The sequence below is a fragment of the Melospiza melodia genome, chromosome 3 (assembly GCF_035770615.1).
Source record: "Melospiza melodia melodia isolate bMelMel2 chromosome 3, bMelMel2.pri, whole genome shotgun sequence".
Lineage (NCBI taxonomy): Eukaryota > Metazoa > Chordata > Aves > Passeriformes > Passerellidae > Melospiza > Melospiza melodia.
Genome location: NC_086196.1, coordinates 27,003,290 through 27,026,281, shown reverse-complemented (window position 1 = coordinate 27,026,281; position 22,992 = coordinate 27,003,290). Strand labels below are relative to the sequence as shown.

The 22,992-nt window shown below is 36.6% G+C and overlaps 1 protein-coding gene across 6 annotated transcripts in view; it reads left to right on the top strand.

Annotated features, from left to right (window-relative positions):
• FAM184A (family with sequence similarity 184 member A) overlaps window positions 1-22,992 on the top strand; it is a 74,061-nt gene that overhangs the window by 34,630 nt on the left and 16,439 nt on the right. For 3 of the 6 annotated variants that reach the window (XM_063151080.1, XM_063151079.1, XM_063151077.1), the window contains exons 6-10: window positions 2,435-2,557; window positions 6,274-6,435; window positions 8,254-8,375; window positions 8,565-8,715; window positions 19,480-19,521. In XM_063151080.1, coding sequence (XP_063007150.1) covers window positions 2,435-2,557; window positions 6,274-6,435; window positions 8,254-8,375; window positions 8,565-8,715; window positions 19,480-19,521 — 600 coding nt within the window. The remainder of the gene's footprint in view (window positions 1-2,434; window positions 2,558-6,273; window positions 6,436-8,253; window positions 8,376-8,564; window positions 8,716-19,479; window positions 19,522-22,992) is intronic. The other 3 variants (XM_063151082.1, XM_063151081.1, XM_063151078.1) reach the window with 1 other exon arrangement.

The window sequence follows — 22,992 nt, the reverse complement described above, 5'->3', positions numbered from 1 at the left end:
CTTAGGTCAATTTTTAATACATACAAAATTTTTTTTGTCACCCAGTAATTGAAGTAGGTCTCAGACATATATGCATCTGATCTTACAGGTTTACTTTCTTTAAAACTTTAAACATGCTGGTTGTTAAGACAATGTCTCTTAGGGTTTCTGTGTATCTTTCTCTTTTATTTCAGTAAGATGTGGGGTTCTTTTTCTTTTGGTTTGTTTGTTACTAAAATAATGTGGAGAATAAAACAAAAGGAGATCACAAACTTTTTTTTCTTAAATCACTAAACTAGTTTAAATAGGGAACACCTCTCTAAGTGTGAGAAATATGAAGTTATTTTAACAAGAAAGAACTACCTATGGAGAGATGTTGGGATCAAGATCTCAGTCAATCCGATTTCACTGATGTTAAATCTAATCAGATTTCACTGTCTCTTCTGTCAAACCTGTCTCACTAAGCACATGCTGTGGTGATCAAATTATCCAAGGAAGAAAACAGTCAAGCTTAAATGTGGAGCAGATTTGAATTTTGTATGAGGAAGAAGAATGGTACCAGGAGGCTTGGGATAGAGGGCATGAGGATTCATTTGGATTGGAATCCTGGGAAATGCATCTGGGGAACAGAAGAGAATTCAGCAGAATTAGAATAGGACTCAAAAAATAGCTCAAATATTTCTTTTTGCTTCAGTATTTCCATCTATAAAATGAGCTGTAAAAATGGCATCAGGAGGATTATGAAAATAGAGCTGCTAATAATTTTGCAGTACTGCACAGCTGTACTGACAAGTATCATCAGAGAAATAATTGCTCTGTTATCAGAATAGGGTCTAAATAGCACCAGTGGGATTTTGCAGACAGCAGATTTCAGCATGAACAGGACAAATTGATCAAGTTTCACTGAGCAAGGAGCATTTATCCCACGTGTTGACTCATATGGACCCAGTGGAGAGGGCAGGCACTTGAGTTTTACCTTGTTTAGTAATGAGTTTGTGGCAGTGTAGCCCTCTGTTCTGTCACTCTGACCAACTTCTACCGTGAATGAAGAGATCATGCAAGCAGTGTACACAGGAATAATTTATTGCCTGCCCCATACCCTAAAGCAGTGCTAGAACTAACAAGCTGCTTAATGTGCTTTTGTGCTTTCCACCCCCTGTAAAACACTTGAGTCATCTTTGGGTTTGAATGAGGAAGACTTGGCCTCTGTTGCTTCTTGGAGTTGAGTGGTTTGACACTACATTGCTGTCTTGCAGCAGGAAACCTTGGGTTTCCTTAGACTTTTATATCTTTTAGTGACTGTTTTTCCTCTTTAATACTTTAGTTCTTTCTCCCTGTTTCCCCTAATTTTACCAATACTGTACCTTTTGTTTCAGGCTGGCTCTGATGTATGTATTTTCATGGCTATTTCTGAGATAATACTGATTTTTAGGAAACCTGAGCCCAGGTCTGCACAGAGGCACTTAATTGATACTAAACCTTGCATTTCAGCTGAGCCCCTAGGAAGGAGTTAAAAAAGAGGCTCTAGCTCCATAGAAAACCTTGAAACCTTTTATGGCATGACTCCGGAGCACCTGGCTTGGAAACCTTAATTTTCTTCACTTAAACTTCGCAGTATTATGAGCTGTATAGTATATTTCACTGATATATGTAATAAAACTCTCAATTTTGATATGTTTCCTTTAAAGTATTTTGTGAAAGAAATTGTTGTTCTGAAAATGTATTCTGAATATTAAGGCTGAAGTATAAATTTATAATTTTCCTTAAAACTATGAAAGTTTCTAACATTTATGTGTGTATATATACACACACAACATAGCCTCATGTAACAGAAATATAATTAATCCAGTTATTTTGAGAATTTGGCTATTACACCATAAAGGTTGATGAAAACAGGGGTGTTACTTGTTTCTTTCCATATAGTTAAACTTGAAAAGTAATTTGATTCTACACAAATGTAGTAGATATATGGTCTGGTTTTTTTTTTTTTTTTCATTAATTGTAACATTCTAAAAAACTTCACAGAGATCAGTCTGGATTTTAAGATTTATTCTTTCCTGTGGGGATTATTTGTAGGAAATAGATGGGTGAAGGCTGGAAGACATGCAGATATATCAGTGTAATTTTATAGAAAATGAGAAATTCTTCTTTCAGCTCAGACTGAAAAATTGTGAAAGTAGATATATTTTTAAAGGTTTTGATAACTGAGAAGTAATTGGGAGAAAAGTCCTGTTAGTCTTTATTTTGTGATTTAAGGATGTTAAATTATAAAATAAACTGGAAAATTACATCTGTTGTAAAAGGAAATAAATATTCATGCTCCAACAGTTTAAGGAAAGGGATGAGATCACAAGTATTTATGCTGGTTAGAATCATTTCCGTGTGGTAGATCTGTACTTTGCAGTGACTCTATGGCAAGTATTTAATATTTCTTCCATCCTTCCTGTTTCTGAAGGAGTTGGAGCAGCAGTTTGAGAAGGAGAAACTGCATTTGGAGGATGATAAGAATCAGCTCCGACAGCAGCTGGAGAACGTGAAGGAGGAGCTGACAACGAAGCTGACTTCTGCCAATCAGGAGGCAAGGACTAACTTGCTGTTTCACTACCACATCTCATCAATAGTGATCTTAGACTCCAGGACAGGTCTAGGTCTATGCTGTTGAGTGTTTAGTGCCTTTCTTCTGTTTGGAGTGGAGTATTCTTAAAACATGGAAAGTTAGTTGACTGCTTCTGAGGAATGATTTTATTGTCTGTTACAAAATTAACAAAGCAAGAGAGATGTAAACAGCTGATGTAAACAGCTTTTTATTTTTAACTATTTTTATCTTCTCATTAGGTATACAGACCTCTACACAAAATACATCAGGAGAGAGGGAAATTTAACTGGATGTAAACTCATATTTGGTTATGGTTAACATATCATAAATTCTGGTCAGTTTCTTGACTTGCAAATCATCTTCTTGTATTTTCATCAAAAGATGATATGAAGTACTTTTAGTAGGACCCAAATTATTTGCTATGACATGGTATATGCAATTGATGTTAAATGTATCATATATCAAGTCAGTTTTAATTTTTTTTCGTTGGAAATCACAACCTTTTTACAATACAATATTTTGAAACTAGAAGTACATTCTGCTGATATCAAAAACATCAAACCATTTTTCTCTGGAACTTTTGGCTCATTTCAAGAGCATATTTCATCAGCTTTATTGTTCAGCAAGCCCTATGCATGATTTTAGTTCTTGCTTTGAGAGAGTTAAACATGAATTTAAGTATTTTTTTGCAGCACAGTTTTTCATTGCTGCTTTCTATACTGTACAGTATTTGGAGAGAGCAGGTGTTTCATTCTGGTAACTTGCAAATTGCACAAATACTAAACTAGCTTAAGGAAAAAACCTGCATGTTTTCAATATACTAAATAGGGAAGTTTGCCCTTCCAAAAGTATAGATTTAACTTGTTAATATATTATATATGAATGTATTAATAATCTATTAATATGTTACTATATTAATAACTGCATAATGTATTTGATTATTATATATTAAGGTATATATTCTGAAAATATGTGTTAACATGTACAGATAGATGGACATGCCAGAGATTATACATTTCCAGAGTAGCTGGACCTCCTGCCTTTAGAGTTCAGCAGCTCTGCTGATCAGTCAGTTGTGAGTAGCTCTTTAAACAGGAGGGTTCTTCCTCCTTAGGGCTGCCAGTATCTTTGTTTCAGAGCTTAGAGAAGGTGCCAGTTTAAGCTGGAACTGCTCTTTCTCTTTTAACAGTGTGCTTACCTGCATTCAAATTGATGAAAATATGATGTATTTGTTATGCATCTTAAGAAAATCTTACACAGCTTTATTTTTCAGTTCAAAATTACAGGAAGTTTAGTTATTTATTTTAGGTTTAACTTCTCTGTTGTATGCTAACTTTCATTGTTTCTGGATTAGATCTGAGTAGAGCACTATTGTCATTCTATCATCATCTAGCACTGTAGGGTTAAATCTAGCTATTCTTTATCAATGTCTCTTGGCTTCATTTCTCCTTCCTTGAAGGAAATAACTTGAAATGTTTTAAGAATGAGTTTCTGTTATCCAACTGCTATCAAATTCAGGCTTGGAAAATTCCATTAGCATGAAAGTTAGCCAAACAGAGGCAAAGCTAAGAAACAGAAGACTAAAATAGGGAGCTAGGTCGAGCTGCTGTCCAGTATTCAAGTTTACATACAATCCTTTGCCAGGATAAGTGTAATACCATATATTGTGCATAGTGATAGAATGAGAGAAAACATAGAGACAATAAATTGGCATTGGTCTGTAAATCCTCTCCATGTAGTGCAGAAGAGAAATGTTTTATTTCATTACTATGTTTATCTTGAGCACATGACAGAAGTGCTTCAGTTGCAACCCCAGCTTGGCCTTAGATCTCTATTGACAACTGACAGCAGTTTCTCAATGCCATCACTGACCTTGAAGAAGCTTCCCCTGTGATGTGTCTGACACATCATTAGCTTAGCCCTTACATTGCTACTGTTGCTTCTTTTTTTTTGTTTGCTTTAAGTTACAGAAGTCATTTAACACAGTAGGCTTGTATTCTTTACTTTCTGTGGATGCTCGTTCAGTTCTAGCTTCCCTGCTGAGAAAGCTGCTTTTGAGCCCATGCCATCTTCTTTTCTTTTTGACAGACTTTCTGGTGGCAATTATCTTAGCTAAAGGATGAGAGAAAGATTCAAGCCTCATTAGGCTTGCTCCTAGTACTAAGCTATTTAAGAGCAGTGTAATCTTGAATACTTGCCAGAGATTTTTTTGGGAGTTTGGGTTAAGTCAGAATAGTGGCTTTCTCATGCATGTCTCGGGATGAGACTGGCTGTTCACTCTGTAGATGTGTTTCCTTTCGCTGTAGACCAGCCAAGGCATTTTAGGATGTTGGTATGTTAGTATCACTTGGTACAGTCATCTGAGGACTTGCTGTTTCCATGCAAAGGATTTCTGATGATGTTATTAAAGATCATTTTAAACAGCCTCCATCACTTTGTCAACAGCAGAGTATATCTTAAGCCCTATGAGTGGCATTCCTGCCTGCTCCCATATCCTTAGATTTACAAGACAGCTATTCATATGATGCTACTATCAGATACATGGACAACAGAGCACTACCAGGATATCAATACAGTTTGAGGACAGTTTGTCATGTAGGTAGCACTGCTACCTTCAGGTAGCTGTGCTCTGTAGGGAATTATTGGCTGTTTGAATAAAACTCAGAGGAGCACAGAGACAAGTGCTCAACTTTACCAGAGTTTTTCACTGAGATCTCTCATGCCAAAGAAATTTTGGATTCCATCCTGAGAAGAAAAGGAGGAGTTACACTTTTTAAGCACTTGGCAGGTTGTTGACAGAGGGAGAGAGTTCTGGAGAGAGAGGTGGTGTCTCTGTGTGTATTATAAACAGTATTTGTATGTAATTATTCTAACAGACAGGAAGAGTGGTTACAGTTCTTACCTGTGCATGCTTGTAATCCAAAAGCTAGTATTTTCTTGTGACACTTGTCCCATTGTGAATGAAATTATCTCAACTTACAAAAGCAATAGCATAGACTGTTGCTTCGGCAGAAAATGCACCTCCAGTTAACTGCTGTTCTTTGTTCCTCCCTGCCTCCCATTTTTCTGGTTTTCCAACCTACATACTTAAAATCTTTTTCTTTCCTGTAGCTGGTGAGCAGTGTTCAGTCTCTTATATCTTTATTTGAAGCAAAGAAGTGCAATATCATCATTTTACAGATGGGAAGCTGAAGCACAAACAGGCAGAAAAAGAGTATTGTTACATAGCAGTTAAGGAGATTATTACATTATATGTACAGTTTCTAGTTTAAGTTTTAAACAGGCTGGACAGGAAGCAATCTGAAAACAGAAACTTAAACCCTAGCACAGGTTAATTTATATATTAGATTTATGTATTTTGAAATATCTCTCAATAATTTGCTTAAAACCTGCTTTCTTACAGTAAACTAAGAGGCATTTTTGTATCTTTTATGTAGCTCCTTTCCTTGCAATATGCATCAAACACATTGGATATATTTTTTTTTTACTCATAAAAATCCTTTTATTGAGTCTTTGCTTTTATAATATTACAGGAATTTATTTTTAAATACAGAAGCATTAAGTGATATTTAAGGAGAACAGGTAGTGCAACTAAAATTTGTCTAGGTCAGAATTAAGAATCACTGAAAAGCACCAGGATGGGTTGGCTGCCATTAGTAACAGTTATGGAAATTACAGGTTTTTTTGTAATGTCACAGGTGTGTCGTCTGCAAGACCTAGTACGAAAAAGTGAGCAAGGCCTTGGGACTGCAGAAGGACACATCTCAAGTCTTCAAGAAGCTCAGGAAATACTCCAGAAAGAACTAGAATTAACTAGAGCAAGACTGCGAGAGACCACAGATTCACTGTACAGTGTTGAGGTAACTGTGCTGTTTGAGAATAAATTGTGCAAGGTGCAGTTAGGGTGATTTTGGTCTTGTTTTTAAAATAGCTAGAAGTGTTATGGGGTACCCATGACAGAAGGAGCCTCATATGGCTTCATTAAAGGAGAGATTTCTATTTTGAGAAGAAATTTTAAAAAATGGAAACTAGGATAGTTTCTTTTGGGGCTTGGGGGTTTCTTATTTTTATTTTACTGGTTGGTTGTTTCGGAGTGGGTATTTTTTGTTTTCAGAACACTTTTAGTATTTAACAGGTAGTGCTGCAAGCATATCTTTGTATGGTTAATGTAAGTTGTAGCTGCCAGAACATATCCATACAAATATGTTCAGGGCTTTAATAGAATTTCATTAAAGGATATGAATTAACACTTGCAATTCCAGACAGTTCATGTCATGATGCAAAAACAAGGTCTGGAGCTTACTAACTCTGAAATTCACAGAAATCTTTTTGATGAGTTATTTGAATACATACATGCCATGTTTTCCTTGGAAAATGGGCACAGTCTTCATTTCAGGCTCGAATTTGGAAATTTAGTATAAAGACTTGGGAATAATTTTTAGATATATGCTACAATATCTGTAAGGATAGCAGACTGACATCTAGAAAATCTGACCACTTTGTACCATTAAGCAATTAATTTGCCTAGGCACAAATATATTGCCATTTTAATTGGCTTAGATGGAAGTAGAACTGTCAGTTACTCTGTCAATACCTTATTGACTGCAATACTGGGCAAACATTTCCTTTTTGTTTCCTCAGTATAGAATGTACATTTACAAGATCACAGAAGTATTTGACATAGAGCAGCAAATATACTTTTTTTTTCAATGAACATATTTTTCATATTTTCTTAACAGAACCAACCTGAAACAGCTTATTGGTATTTTTTTTTATTTCTTTCAGCCACAGTCATTAGAAGTGCACAATATTATAGTTTATAACTTTCTCTGTATTTTTTTATAATGTTTCTAAATGTTATTATGAACTAGTATTGCTCTCTTCACCTATTAAAATGTTTAAATATTCATATATAATAGGTTACTGGCAATAAAATTTATCTTAACAGATTTTAAAATTAATCAAAATGCTGCAGAAAAGGTCTCATTTTAAAAATTAATAATTCAATTTAGGGGGCTATGTTTGCTTCATGAACGAAGCAAGCGCTGCTGAACAACATTCATGTAAGTAGTATTTCTAGGTGGTACCTATTCTATTATGGTAAAATTTCAGCAGAAATTGGTGGGAATTTTAAAGGTGTTCCCTGTGTTGAGGCTATGAAACCTTGCTTCTAGCAGACATGTCCCATTGAGAAACAGAAATGAACTTTGAACTTTCTATCACATACAGATAGCTCAAACTTTGAAATTCAAATACTTGGATGTATGATGCTTTAAAAATTTTTAAAAATAAAATTCAAAGCATTCTTTACAAAGGACCTAAGCCACATGCTCTAATTGTGAAGTAAGTCCTCCAGTGAATGGGACTTGTTGACCTTTTGAAGTTCTCTGCAACATAAATTATTTTGTGATTCACCATTAATGGTATTTGAAAAGATTGTAGAATGACTTACTGGAAAATTGCTTTTTATAGGAATGCAGACTTCTATTTCACAAATAAGAAATATCTGGAGATGTACAAGCATTAATTGTGCATAACTAGGAATTTCACAGTGAAGAAGTTGTAGTTCAAATTTATGAGCCAATTGTAATTGATATTTTTATTATAAATACACTCACTTATGTTTGAAATACACTTTTGCTGCTGATCAGTCTCTATTGTAAAGTTTGTACTTGCAGGGAGAACTAGATCAGGAGAGACAACAGCACGAGGCAATGATTGCTGCCATGAGAGAGGAGGAAAAGTTCAAAGTTGACAGAATGGCACGTGACTTGGAAATAAAATGGACAGAAAATCTTCGGCAAGTATTATTTTTTTAATTCTTTAATAATAAATGAACTATATATTGTATGCAACTGTACTATCAAATGAAATGTAAAGCAAATGTATCTGTTATTTAAGATTTTCCAATTATTACTGAGATTGTAATTCTTTTGTACCTCTTGCACAAGGTCCCACTGCATTTTAGTTATTTGTCCTTTGTTTTTAGACAGGAATGTAATAAGCTTCGTGAAGAGCTGAGGCTGCAGCATGAGGAGGACAAGAAGGCAGCCATGACTCAGTTGTTGCAGCTGAAAGAACGTGAAAAAAATGCAGCAAGGGATGGATGGCAAAAAAAGGTCGAAGATCTTTTAGACCAGGTAACTAACTATGGTGTCCTTGAGAATTGGAAAGCCATTACAATTTATTTGTTGGTGGCTTATTACCAACTAAGTAAATGAAATCAATTGTGATATCTGGCTTTTAAATGAAATTTGTTAGCATAGGGGTTTTTAACCTAATAATGATTTTAATAATATATGGATATAATTTTAATTATATGAATGTTGTTCTTTACACTAAATGTGACTAAAACTTTTTACAGTTTTGAGGGGAGAAGGAGGGAGAGGATGTTGACAGACTCACTTCTTCACTACAAGATTGTTTTGATTTTGTCTGCTCGCCTGTTGTGCTGTTAAATATCTACCAATGCTAGTTGTTTGGACTTAAAGGTATTCCCTAGCTTTACAAAAGTAATAATCCCCTATGTGGAGAGGAATAACACTGTACAAGTCTCTGAGAAGTCAAAATGCATCTCAGTTTTTATGACACATTTATTACAGCTATGTCTTAAGTGATTTTGGCCATTGTTTTGGGATAATCTTGTGTGAATAATGCGTTTTTTTAATGGTAATTCTTATTTATCATCTCAGTTATGTTAGATAATTCAAAGAAAATACTGGCTTTATACTTTTTCCAAGCCATAAATGCTGTAGAACTGATTTTATTGACTCCAGTTTGAAGAAATAGCTGATAATGAACAAACATAGTTTAAAGTAAGAGTAACAGATTTTGGAACTCATTAAATGACTGAAAGGACTTAAAGTGATTTCAGGGTGTTATTGTGGGATGGCTTTTAATTTGCTGTCTAATTTGGGAAGTCTAATAACTGAACACACATTTTAATATACAGCCTCTCACAGGAGCACATCACAATATATTTTGCTGATGGGGAATTTAGGCTTGTCAAGTCTTGTGGTTTAGGCTCATAAAAGCTGGAGGTTTTCAGAGTTCTTGGTCTGTTACTTTTTACAACAGGAGCATAAAGAGAATTGGACTAATTCTATTCTAAGTTTCACATTACCCAAGTTCATTTACTTTCTTTGCTTCTACCTGTAAAGGTAGAATATCCCTTGAAAGGGATATATTTAACTTTCCATAGTTTTAACATACTTTTATCTCTGCCTTTCAAAAATACCATGTTAAATCTAACCTACAGTTCCAGAATGGAAAATTACTGTGTTAGAAATTAACTTTTTTTTTTCTGCCTGTGCAAGAAATTCTGGAATGAGAAAGTTCACTGTAGTAAGGAGAATTTACTAGAGAATTTTTGGACATAGGAAAAGGTCTCCATATGCAAAATGGTTGTTTTTCTTTTGTCTTCGTATCTTTTACTGTATCAGAACTGTATGCAAATAGATTAATAGCATGTGAGGACTATTTTTTTTCAAAACAGCTGTGACTTTTCCATACCACTGTTTGAATTGGGTATGTACTTAACACAGATTGAAATGGTAGTAGGGAATTAAGCTTTCCCTCTGTAAAAATCTATGTTTTATCCATTACAGCTGAAAGAGAGAGAATTCCACACCATAGTGTAAGAGATTAATAACTTAACTCTTGGACAAATGGATTGTTAGTAAGTTCCTCCTGACTGCAGTACGCAAAAGAGAGTCTCTGAGAGTTGTAGTGACCTGGATCACAGAATCACAGACTTGCTTAGGCTGGAAGAGGTCTCGGGAGGCTGAATTCAGCACTGAATTAGAAGGTTGCTTAGGGCTCTGTACAGTCAGTTCTTGAATAACCTCTAAGGATGAAGAATCCACAGCATCTCTGAATAATTTCATTTATTGCTTAATTATCCTCATAGTGAGCTTTTTCTTTCTATTTAGACAGAACCGTCTCTGTTTCAGTTTGACTGTAGTCTCTCATTGTTCTGCTGTACACCTTTGTAACAAGACTGGGTCCACTTTGTCTGTAACCACCTCCTAGGTGCTGGAAAAGTATTAAGTCCCACGAGCCATTTCTTCTTTAGCCTGAGCAAATACAGTTACCTCAGAAGGATATCTGTTCCAGTCCCAGCCTTCTTGGTGGTAGCTCTCTGCTGAATATGAGCAAGTCTATCAACATGTGTCTTGTACCAAAGCTGAATGAGCTGGAGGAGGAGACAGCATATGCTATTGGAATAGCGGGGTGGGATGTGCCTGGCTTGTCTGGCCCTTGCCTCTTGACCAGAGGCGGCAGCTGTGCTGTTTTCACCTCAGAGACACCTTTGGCTAAGCTGGATGCTGCAGCTGGGTGCTAGAGGCAAGTCCAGGCATGCAGGAGCTCAGGTTTACCTCTGGCAGAGAGGCCTCAAGGCGAGGTGAAGGAAAGGAGTCGGTTCTGCTGGAGGGTTTTGATCCAGGGCTTTATTCCTGGCACACAGGCCTCTGAATCTCGTAACAGCTCTACCAGAACCTCGAACCATGTGGCTGTTGCTCCTTTTAACCCTGGGGAGAGGGGGAGGGAAGGGGTAGGGATCAGGTAAGGGGAGGAAGTCTCAGGGGACGACTGACACCTGGTAGGCCCAATATCCCCCAGGGCTGAGAGGCATCTTTTGAGCTCTGCCAATCACTCAACACCCTTCTGGAATGCCAGGATTGACAGACAGCACTCAGCAGGGGTCAGGGTGGGGGAAAGCAGAGGCGATTCCCAGTCCCTGGGCAAGGACTGGGAAACTGAGGCACGCTATGACATCACAGCGCAGCAATATGCCCTCCAGGTGATGTGCAGTAAGGCCCAAGTCCGTAGCACTTGTCCTTTCTCTCAAACTGCTGCTTGCTGCTGCAGCCCAGTGTGCTGCTGACGCTCAGTGCTGCCACACCTCGCTGCTGATTCACGTTTAGCCTACTGTCAACAAGGTTGTGCAAAGCAGATCTGTGACCCAGTATGGACCAGTGTATGGGTGTGGTCCTTCCTGTGTCAAGGACCTTGCATTTTTCTTTGCTGAATTTTGTGTGGTTCCTGTCAGCCTGTACTTATAACCTAGATGGGTCCCTCTGGATGGCAGCCCATTTCTTTCAATGCATCCTTTCCACTGTGTTGCCCTCCACCAGGGCATTCTTCCCAGCTTGGTGTCACCCACAAACTCTATAAGGATGTTCCTCTGTCTCCTCCTCCAGAAATGATAAGGTACTGAAATAAGCAGGTCCTGGAATGTCTTAGAAATTCTACCCTGAACTAGTACTGCCTGAGATACTGCAGTAGGGCTGTGAAATTGTGGATTTGTTACACCCTGGTTTTAATTTGTGGGAAGATGTAATTAAAATCCATTTGAAAGGTGTGAAGCCTGTATAAAATTAGGAAGAGAGGGAATCCAGCTTCTCTTTCTGCAATTCAGATTTTTACACCTGAAATAGTGGTCTGGTCTATACCAGCAATATTATACAATGATTTATCGAAACAATACAAGACCAGAGTCTCTGCTAAAAATTTGTAAATCCTGACTTGACAACAAATGCGGCCGATATGTGTTCTTTATGTTGATTAAGTGTCCAGAGGTTCACCACTTAGTTGTATAATTTCTGTTCATAAAGGTTGAATTCAGAAATTAAATGTTTATCAATACAGGTACCATTTTTTAATATGTATTGATGCATCTCTGATTTGATTTAAAAACAAACTACAAGGAAGTGTATCGCCTATCTTGAAGTGTAGAAATGGTTATGTAATCATAAAGGGCTGAAAAAACAGGTTTAAATATAGCTACCTAAACTGTAGAAAAATACAACATAGAGTATGCCCACCTGGGATTGCTGCTGACTGGTGCTGGAAAGCTGAATGAGCAGACACAGATAAAAATGTTAATTAAAAGAAACCCAAACAGTTTCAATCAAGAAAAGTATGCCCATAAAGTGTACTAAGCTGATTTGAGTTTTAAAAATTGTTATTCTGATCTACAAATTTCTGCCACTTCTATTTGTTGCACATTTGAGAGGTGGTATGTAGCTCTTGCATAAAGCTAGGTAATGATTTTGCTTTCATACCAGTAATGCTAAGTGGTCCCTCACAGAGTGCAGGTAGGGTTATTGTTATTCTAACAGTATAGCTTTGTTATGAATAAAAGAAGCTTGAGATGAAATGCTACTCAGCTGATTAAATGCTGAAACACTTTCTTGCTGGTTGCGAAGCACCATCAACACTTAGATGTGGTTGGTAGTTTAACCACTGTATCATTGTATAGAGACCAAATGTGTAGTTTTTATCTCTGATACACAGAATTATTCTGGAAGACAAAGGAGAAAAGGAGAAAGTACTTTTTCCTTTTTTCCCTTGTAAATTGCACCTAGTACTTCTATGTCAATCCATTCAAGAGTTTCATAATGAAATATGCAGTGAATTCAGATATGCTTGCTCCTTTCCATTCCTCTTAGCTCTATAATGGGTTTTAACGCTTTTCTTAAAAACATTTTACTGCTGAGAAAGCTTCAGCCAGGGCCAAAATAGCTGGCATTTTCTTTTTTTTTTTCTTTTTTTTTTTTTTTTTTTTTTTTTTTTTTTTTTTTTTTTTTTTGTTGAAAGCATAAGCATGTTCTTTGTCTGTTTTGTGCAACCTTCATTTCTGGGCACTGAAACATACAGGTTAAGATTTGTATTTTTCTTATCTGTTTCTTCTTGTGATATGTTTTTTTTTCAGTAAACAGAATCAAGGGTTCTCATTGTGGATGGACTTTCCTATATTTGAGCAAATATTGGTTCTCCTGTCTTCCTTACTTTTCAGTAAAATGTCTCAGTAAAGTGAATGTTTCTGTCATTATTTTTTCCCATATGTAGCTTTCCCATTCTTAAGTAGCTTCATACTTGCTACTTGTGACATTCTTCTTTCTTAACTTTGTCAACTTTTCACACCAAAAATGTGTCTTCTATCAATGGGAATACCAGAAGTAGTGCAGCAAGACTGGACTAAAGTATACTATGTATGTTTTGGTAGCTGTTGTTTGTTTTTCCTACTGCAAAGACTCCTTTTTTGAAAAATATGTTGAGATTTCCTCTTCAGAGTTTGTTTCTGTGATGACATGCTCCTTTTTAAACTGTCAAAGTAAATAGGAGAAACTTTGATGTCTATCAAAATGTAAATATTTCCTTCTGATGTAGTTATTATTCAAATGGTAGTTTTCAGGTAATGACAAGCTCAGTCTTAACATACTGGTCTAAAAATCCTGATTATTCTGCTGTTGATGGAATGCTGAGAAAAATCCCTGAGCTCCTGTGCACATCTATAGATGGCTTTTGATCAGGCTTCATCCAGAACCAGTTACTTCTCCATCTTTAGTTGCCTGTGTAGAGGTGCTTATTGCAGAGCTGATGTGCATCCACATTAACAAAATCAGGAAACACTGCTTTCTTTCCCCAGCACAGGGATTACTGGCCTGTTCACAGCCTGGGTAATCCTTGCATTAGAAGATTTGCTGTCAAATGGATGCTGGAAATTTTTACAAGGAATAACCTGCACATACCTTGTATCAGTTTCCAGAAAGAAGGGAGATTAAACTTTCAGCACAGAATCATTTTACTCAGCTCCCTGTTACTTGATATTGTCCTGAACACCCTGTCTAAAGGCTTGTCTGTCAGAAACAGAGTGGAGGTAAACTTCAAATAACTCCCTCCGATTTTGCTGTGGTGATTCTTGTATTCAATAATACTGGTAAGGCTACCATGACATCTAGTGGAAGGTAAGAGATGTTGGGCAGGTTTTAAAAAGCACTTAAAAATCTAAAAAGTGGAAATCCAAAAGAATAAAAAGAAAAGTCATACAAAGGAGGGAGAAGAGAGTAGAGGGCGCCCTGGAATGTAGTTCAGGTTAATGTTTTATGGCTCTTCTTCACTCTGTAGATACCTGTTTTTCTGAAGGAGCATGCTTGCTTTGACTGTTGAAAATTTTGACAAGTTAATACAACTCTCAAAATTGTGGTCTTAATGGGACTGTGCTGTAACTCAGGCAGGCCTCACAGAGAATTAGGGGAGATTTGGGAGTTTCTGCCTAGATCCATTGTCTGTGTGCATCCTTCCACTCACCACTGTTTTAGAAGAATTAGTGCTCCTGTATTCCAGGTGGGAAACCTATTCTTTAAACAGGTCAGAAACTGCTTCACATGAGCGTGTGGATATTCTCATAGTCCAAACTCACTGCAGCTAGCTCTCAGAGGGCCAACTACTGAACGTGTTTCCCCTGGTTTCATGACTTTTTACTTCTCACTAAGGAATGCCTCTTGTTCTGGGCTCCCTATTCTCTGCAGAGATGTGATCCTGATGGTGAGTTGGTGCATTTCTTCTGTCCACATTGGCCATTGTAGTGTTGTCTGAAGCTTGGACATAAAAACAAATGCCTAAATTCAGCTGTTCATTATGAGCTTTTGGTTTTGGTGAGCCCGTTCAGCCCAGACCATGCCTTCATCATTATTTTACTCTTTGTTTAAAAGATTCTGAATATAATGGAGGAATTCATTAAAGACCATTTACAATTAAGAGCTACTCAGCAAAACAGGCAAATAAAAGCAACAGAACAAATCAGTGTTTTTGAAGTGTGAGTTTGTTCTCTGTTTTGTAATAAATGTCTTGCTGGACTTCTTTATCTCTCTTTTGGTTCCTTCTTAATTTTTTTTTTCTCCCATGGTGTTGTGTTTAATTCAGTTAAAAATAAATATCTTGGCTAATGCTTAAAGTTGATATTTTCTTACACAAAGAAACCTGTACCTACCTGATCCTAAACTTCTAGTTGAAATTTAATATCATGAGTTTTTGTTTGGCAGTAAAACTGGAGGAGATGGAAAGGCTTTTAGTTCTATTTGTCAGTGGATGAAAAGAACATGAAATTCTTAGTATTGTGCATGAGTAAAAAGTTTAATTTGACATTTGGAAGTTCACACTTCCAAAACTAGTAAATAGGAATCTAAGCCAAATCCAACAGTAATACCATCCCCAAAATAAAATTTTAATCCTGTATTTATATATGTTTTTCCCTTAAATGTAAGATAAAGACTTTGGCAAGCATTTCGTTTTAAAATGCTTCCCTTAGCCTCTTTGCTCTGTAGTTGCTAAAGTAGCTTTTGCTTTTGGTTCAAAATCAGTGAAAACAGTGGACTCTGGAAGGAATGAGAGAGAACTGATGAAATGGGGCAAAATCTGTTTGAGATTCAGCAGATGATTGAAATTCTAGATTAAGGGCTGGGATACTTCTGTGCTCCAGGAGAAATTAGTTAAGGTCTGTCTGTGATCTTTAAAATTCTGACAGCATTATGACAAATAAATGAATGAATCCCTAGTAACTTCCCAAAACCTTTAAAAATTATCAGGACATTCAAATGCACTTGTTTTTCCCCTGACCATGGAACTTGCACTTTGTTGGATTAAAAGAGTGTACTCTAATATTCAGACTGCTTCAAATCTGCAAAGTACCTAGGCCAACCCATGCCATTCTGTGATTTTGCCTAGAAGTGTGATAGATTCCTAGAACTGGAAAAGATAAAAACTCCATCTTTTTAACGCAAGAGGGTAAGTTTCCCACCCTCTGGCATCCTGAAGATAGCACCTTCCCTTTGGGGTTGCTGCAAAACCAGGAGGAAATCAGGACCAGTTAGATCCCAGAGATTATTAAAGATTTCAGAATGCCTTGTATATACTTCTTTTTCCTCATCAGAAAACTGTTTAGTTTTGAGACAGGGAAAGGACTCTAAATGCTGCTTTTTCTTACCAGTGTGAGAGGGCAAACTTTGATGTAGCTCTCCAGTTGCTAGCGTGTCAGAAGCCTCGAGCCAAGTACAAAACGTTGTAGTAGCAAACAGCTGCTTTCCAAATCTCTGCGGAGTCATCTGCCACGTAAGCACTGCGCAGCCAGAGACTGTGCATCTGCTGACAAATCAGTCCTTCTCTTCAAAGACCTGTCTCGAGGGAGAGTTTTAGGGTTGTTGTTGCCATTATTAGATGGATAAAGTGGGCTTATGCCAAAGGTCCCTTTGGCTTCTGTGCTAGGCACTTCAGAAACTCATTTCTTTTACTAAATGTCTGATGGGTGCAGGTAGGATTTGTTGTTCAGAAAGGTAAGCAGCATCTCTGGGAGGTCATTCTTAAAATGAAGCAAAGACTGTGTAGCAATCTAGATCTGCTTTGATAAAACAGATAAAGTAGGGCCTTTCCCAGTTAGGGTCTCAGGTTTTACCCAAGAATTCCTGTTTGCCAGCAGTGTTTTCAAACTTCAGTAAACCATATAGGCAAGTCAGATTGTGACAAAATATGACATTGAAATGTCAATGAGGGGAAAGTGTTGCCTAACTGATCTTTGGGTGATATGAAGACTGATGCTGAAATTAAGTGTCAAGCCTCTCTAATCTCGTTGAAAGTAATTTTTAGTTCAGAGAAACCACGAAACAGGAGAACTTCCAGTCATTCAATTAGTTAATGTCCTGTAGGAAACAAGGTAACTGAATGAAAATGTGAAAATGTCACTGGTGCAGTAAATGTCCTTCTTGAAGAAAATGACACCATTTCATCACCAAGAATGGCCCCTGTGACAGCTGTGATTGGAACACAAGCAACTGTTCATTACAACAAGCAAACACAAAGCTTGAATAGCTTCAAATCACTAAATCTGTTTTTTACTGCAACACACATTTGCCCAACTAAACTGAAAACTCAGCTCTTCAAGGAGAGATGTTGAAAGAGAGCTAAGAATTCCAGTCTTGTTCCATCTATTGTTTGCAAAGTCTTTCAGTCCTGCTGAGCAGCCTTCAATGATCAGTGGGTTCTAAACATGCTGCATATAAAGATGCAAATTCTATTCTCTGCTGCATCTCTGCTCTTCCTCTGAGTCATGGTGAAGCTTTCTTGGTTGCATCTGAGGCTTAGCTTTGCATATTCTGAGGGTGGAGAAGATAATACTTCTACTGAAAAATGAGACAGCAAAATCAAGTGAAATCAGGTTAGCTAATACATCTATACCAAGTAGAGATGTTTTTTCAGAAGGGTCTGTACTTTCAAGAAGTAATTTAAGCTTGTACACCCCATAGGTTTCAAAGAGAACTGAGCAAAGATTTCTTACACCACAGTAACATCACAAATGAAATCTTGAATACCAACCTGTAGAAATAGAGTGATAATTAAACCTACCTGCTTCCTTGTTTTTTAATCATCACTTTTCCTCATCATAGGTATACAGACAGTAGTAACTATGCGTGCATTCTTTTTGGTTCTTAATACTTTCTTTATCCAGAACATGGATGGACCTTGAAATGGAAGTACTCATAATGATGTCTGGATTTTTTATGAAATTTCTTCATAACACTTAAACCAGTGCTATTTTGGAGTACTACATTTTGAATGTGTTCTGCATACTTTTGAATATGGAGTTCCATCTGATTTAATTGCGGCACATTTTGCTGGAATGAGCCTCCATTCCAATTGACTAGTCTATATTATTTTATTTTTACTTGGAACTTCTCTTCAGTGTAGTGCAATGACAACTTTTCTGCTTCAGTTGTAAAATCTATTTCTTAGTTGTACCATAGTGCTGAATAGATGCATCCACCAATATAAAGTCTCAAGTGTTCTAGAAAGTGAAGATTTATTTAGCAGGAGTTCATTCCTGTTCGTAACAGCTTCCCCCCTAAACGAACTTTTTCCCAGATGGGAGAGGAAGCACAGAAAAATTGGGTGGATTTGTTCAGAACAGCGGTTTCAAAATCCAGTGTTGGAATCAGAGCTGTTAGATGCTGGTCTTTGCCTTGTCTGCTGGAGTATGATGCCTCCTAGTGTTCCACTCTTGCATAGATACATGTTTATAACTTCCTTACAATTTTAAAAGCTTATTTTGGATATTTCCCAATAACGTATTTTTATTTTGTGCCTTTTTTTTAGATTCTTGAGACTGAATAACAATTTCTTTTTTTATTTTGGCAAAGTGTTATCTAATAGTTCCCACCTACAGGCTTTCAGGCTGGTGTCAAAATACCTGCTGTCTCCTGGAGAAAGCCATCTTCTTCAGCAACCTGTGACAAAAGGGGAAAGTGGTCATGCTGGATTTGACATTACTCTCACTTAATTTCTGATGACTCTGTTCTGTGCATGTGTTTGTGCTTATCTACGTAATTCTTATATATAAACACACAGGTATTTTTATGTGCATATGAATTACATAGATTTGTATGATCAATAATATTTCACTGAGCATTTTTGTGACAATATGCTGGGATTTTTTGCTTTTCATTAGTTATCACCACTAATATAAGTGGCACATTAAATCATTTTATTGCTGGAGACTTTCAGGAATATTCTTTTATGTGTGCCTTTGGTTCTGAATTTTAAGAAAGATAAAAGTAGTATTTTAATAGAAATGTCTTCATTAATTACTAAACTCATTTTCTGCCCTTTAACAGTGAAAATTTATCATTAATATTATGTACTTAATATGCTTGTGATAGTTGAGACGTAGCTGATTGTCGATTGTGCCCTTATATTACATCTGTTCATGTACTTAATGATTTCTTCCCAAAATTTTTTTGCTGTAAAGGAGAAGAGAAAACAAGTGGATAACTTCAAAAGCGTTCAGTTGTGTAATATGTCTATATAGTAATACTATGTTAAAGAAATAATGCTGTACTGTATGTCAGAAACATAACATGGTAAATCACGTCATTCTGTTCTGTGTTCAGTAGCTTATAGACTAAGTCAAAGCAACATATTCATATTTTTTCCAGATGGCTTTCAATTTATTTTTCTCTGATCAAATTATAATTAATGTTCTATGTTTACCCTTCCTTCCTTATCCCTTTTTCTTTTACTTAGTTGATTTCTGAATGTTTCCCTTTATTCCTGTGATCTTTCCTTCATAGCGGCACTGTCTCGGTGAAGCTTTGCATAAATCTATCAGCAATGTAAGTGATTTGCACTTACAGATTTACAGCTTGTGAACAGGGCATGCTTGCACTAATCAACCTGCATATCCTGCAGTGCTGCTTTACAGCTTAAGCCCATGAAATGGGAGACATGATAATATCTGAGACGAGAACATGTGCTGCTATCAAAGCTTGTGGAGTGCATCCCCTCATCTCTCTGTGTGACTGTGTGTGCATCACTGGCATCCAACACTGTGTACGTGGTCATAACATGAGCAGTGTCCTTATATCATTGTTAATGCAAGCAAGCTTGTGGGCAGTGCAGATGTGTATTGCAGAGCTTTCTACAAAGCATGGAATCGATGCTCTACTATAATTTGCAGTTTTGCAGTGTAATTCATAATTGTAGACAAACTGGTTTTTTCTATTTTTTTTTAATTCTCACTGATTTTTTTAATGTGCTGAAAACCTGGGATAAAAGTATTGGAAGTTCAGAGAGTGGTGTTTAGAGCTGTTTTCTTTTGAATCCTCAGTACAGAGGTGTACAGAAAGGGTAGTCCAAGGGCATACAAAAAGAGGCACTGATGTTCTCAGAATATGCTCTTAAGGATATCAGTCTCTGCACTGAATAGTCAAAATATAATTTAAAATCACATGCCCCTCTAAAAAGACTGATACTTTAACTTTTTTTGTACTTTTCAACATCAAAACAAATTATTAGAAGGGTAGACTAGTCTGACTTGCTTGCTAGAATCATTTAATCCTCATTGTCCTTTATTTTCTGTATAGTCTACTGATGCAAACAGACATCTCCAGACATTGACTCATTTCAGGCTATGGTTTTGCAGTCACTTTAATCTGGTGAAAGGATGAGCTGCTCTTGCTTATTGTTGTTCTCTTCAAAGATGGCTTCCTGCCCAGATGTCAGACTTCTCTTGGTCATCTCAGTTAAAATGTTTTCCACATTTCCAAGACAGAAATGAAAACAAAATAATCTTGCCCTTGGCCCATGCTCAACATATTTATAAATTATATACTGATGATTGTCAGAATTTGGAGCAGGAACTTAAGTGAGAGATAGATTTAACTTCAAGCCAAAGATACATTTTTTCATGTTATTTTAATTAAAATTTGCCTAAGTTACCGTGGTTGACTCTATTTGACTGTTATAATGAAAGGCTTGTTAAGAGTGTGATCATTAAATTACCAGAGGTTCTGCAGGACTGGGCAGGACTTCCCCTCGCACTGTACCTCCTGGTGGCCAGGGTGAACAGGACAGGACAGTGGTGAGAAACCTGAGGGACAGGAACATGGTCAAAGGGACCACTGAGAATGGGCTTACAGGTGAAGAGAAGGACCGGGTAGGTATGAGGTTACAGAAAGGTGGGAAGGAGAGAAGGGCCCAGCAGTGAACATGGGATGAATTAGAGTAGATGGGGATGTGAGTAGACCAAGGGAAAGTTTAGGTAAAATAGTTTATTTTTTTTTGCTGGAGAAGGATAACAACCATATTGCAGTACAAGAAAATGATGCGGATATGAAAATTCAGAGCTGGCCATGCTGGCAGGTGCATGGTGCAAACTCATCTCTTCAGTGGTGGGAGTTTCTAGAGGTGAAGACAAAAAAATACACTATATATTATATATAGATACTAAATAAATGTAACAATCCACAGTGGAGGTAGATTATCAGTAGAGTTACACTGGAGCTAAATAATTTTCTTTCACAGGTTGTTGATAAATAAGTAAGGTAGGAAACTTTGCAGCTTATAAAATCTTATTCAGATTAGAATAGCTGTAAAAGGCCAAGTGACTTGGCAATAAAATATCAGATTAAAGCCAGTGTAGGTAAATGCAAAATGATACACAAGGAAAGAAAAATTGTAACTTTTTCTGTAAAACGATGAGCCTTACCTTCACCTGTTACAACTAGAAAATAGATTTGGGGACTATGATATATAATTCTATGAAAACATCACCTCAGTTCTCCGAAGGAGTCTCAAAAGCAAATAAAACTTTAGGAATATAGGAGAGAAACAGAGAACATAACATGTAAAACCATATAAATCAGTACATAAAAACAAAGTTTACTCTCATGTCCAATAACTTGTGCTGCTTTGGACTCCTAATCTTAAAAAAAGAAGTAGTAGAAATGGGGTAAAAGTAGGGAAAACGTGATCATAGATATGAAATAACTTTCGTACAAGGAGAAACTCATTAAGCCAAAGCAGTTCAGTGTGGCAGAGTTTGTAAGGAGGGAAATGATGGAGAGCTATAGAAACTCTCATGAGTAGAATACAGCGAGTGGAAAGGGAACTTCTTTTCACTCCTTTCCATTACAAGTGCTGAATATCATCATGTTAAATTGGCATGTCTGCATGGAACTTGATACAGGATATTATGGATACTAAAAACTTTTATGGGCTCAGATAATGGTTGTTATTATTTCTTCTATACATCTGCTCCAAAATACTTCTTCTGATTTAAGAAAATTTGCTAGTTTCAGGTAGACTACTGAGTCAAGCTCCCTACATTTATGCTTGGCCTTTTTTTTCTAGGGTAATCCTAGTTGGTCCTTTCTGCAGGCAAAACCAGAGATCAGATAAAACTTTGGTCTGACACTGTGTGATTATTATATGAAATTTGTATTTAATGTCGTTAGTAAAAGGTTTTGCAAAACATTGTGTAGGCCTTCCCTACATTCCTTTAATAGCGGCTAATCTTTTTCAAAGGTATCTGAAGTACAATACTATTTATACAGTGTATGTTAGAGTGTATATTCCCAGTCACAAAGACCTTGTGAACCTGAAATATGACAAGCTATGCTTATTTCATTTAAATTAGTCTGATTTTTGTTTTCTTTTGCTTTACTTCCAATTTTTGTTTCTGTAGCTTTTTTCTTTCAAGTCTGCTTAAGCTGTGTCCTTCTGAAAAAAAAACCTTAACCCACATGTTTGGCAGCAATGTTCATGCTAGAAGTTGTACTTGGTATGCTGCAATTAATATTCTGCTAAGTGGTGGATTTAATGTTCTCTAACTCAATAACTTGATGTGCAATGTCGTTACGAATTTGACATAATTAATTTTAAGGTATGCTGAATCAAATGACACTATCAGACTTCCATTTATAATTCCATATTATGCAATGCTCTGAGGCCTGAAAAGTATCCTTACTGATTCAAATTCTTTGTCACTTGGCAATTTTATTATCCTCCCTTTGAATCACTGTACCAAAATTCTCTTTTGGTAAATCTTGTTTCTAGAACTGGAGGGTATCTAATGGCTAGAAAGGGAATACAGGTTTAGTACTTTCAGTCTGAAAAGATGATATCTGATGTGGAGAACAAATGATAATATTATTATAAAAAAGGTAATGGGACTAAAAAAGGAATATAGTGTACTATAATACTTGTTGGATAAAAAAGCATTGTTTGTAGAATCAGGTGTTTCTAAGAAAATTAGTTGTTTGTGACTCAAATTATTTAGATCTTGGAAACACTCTCATAGTCTT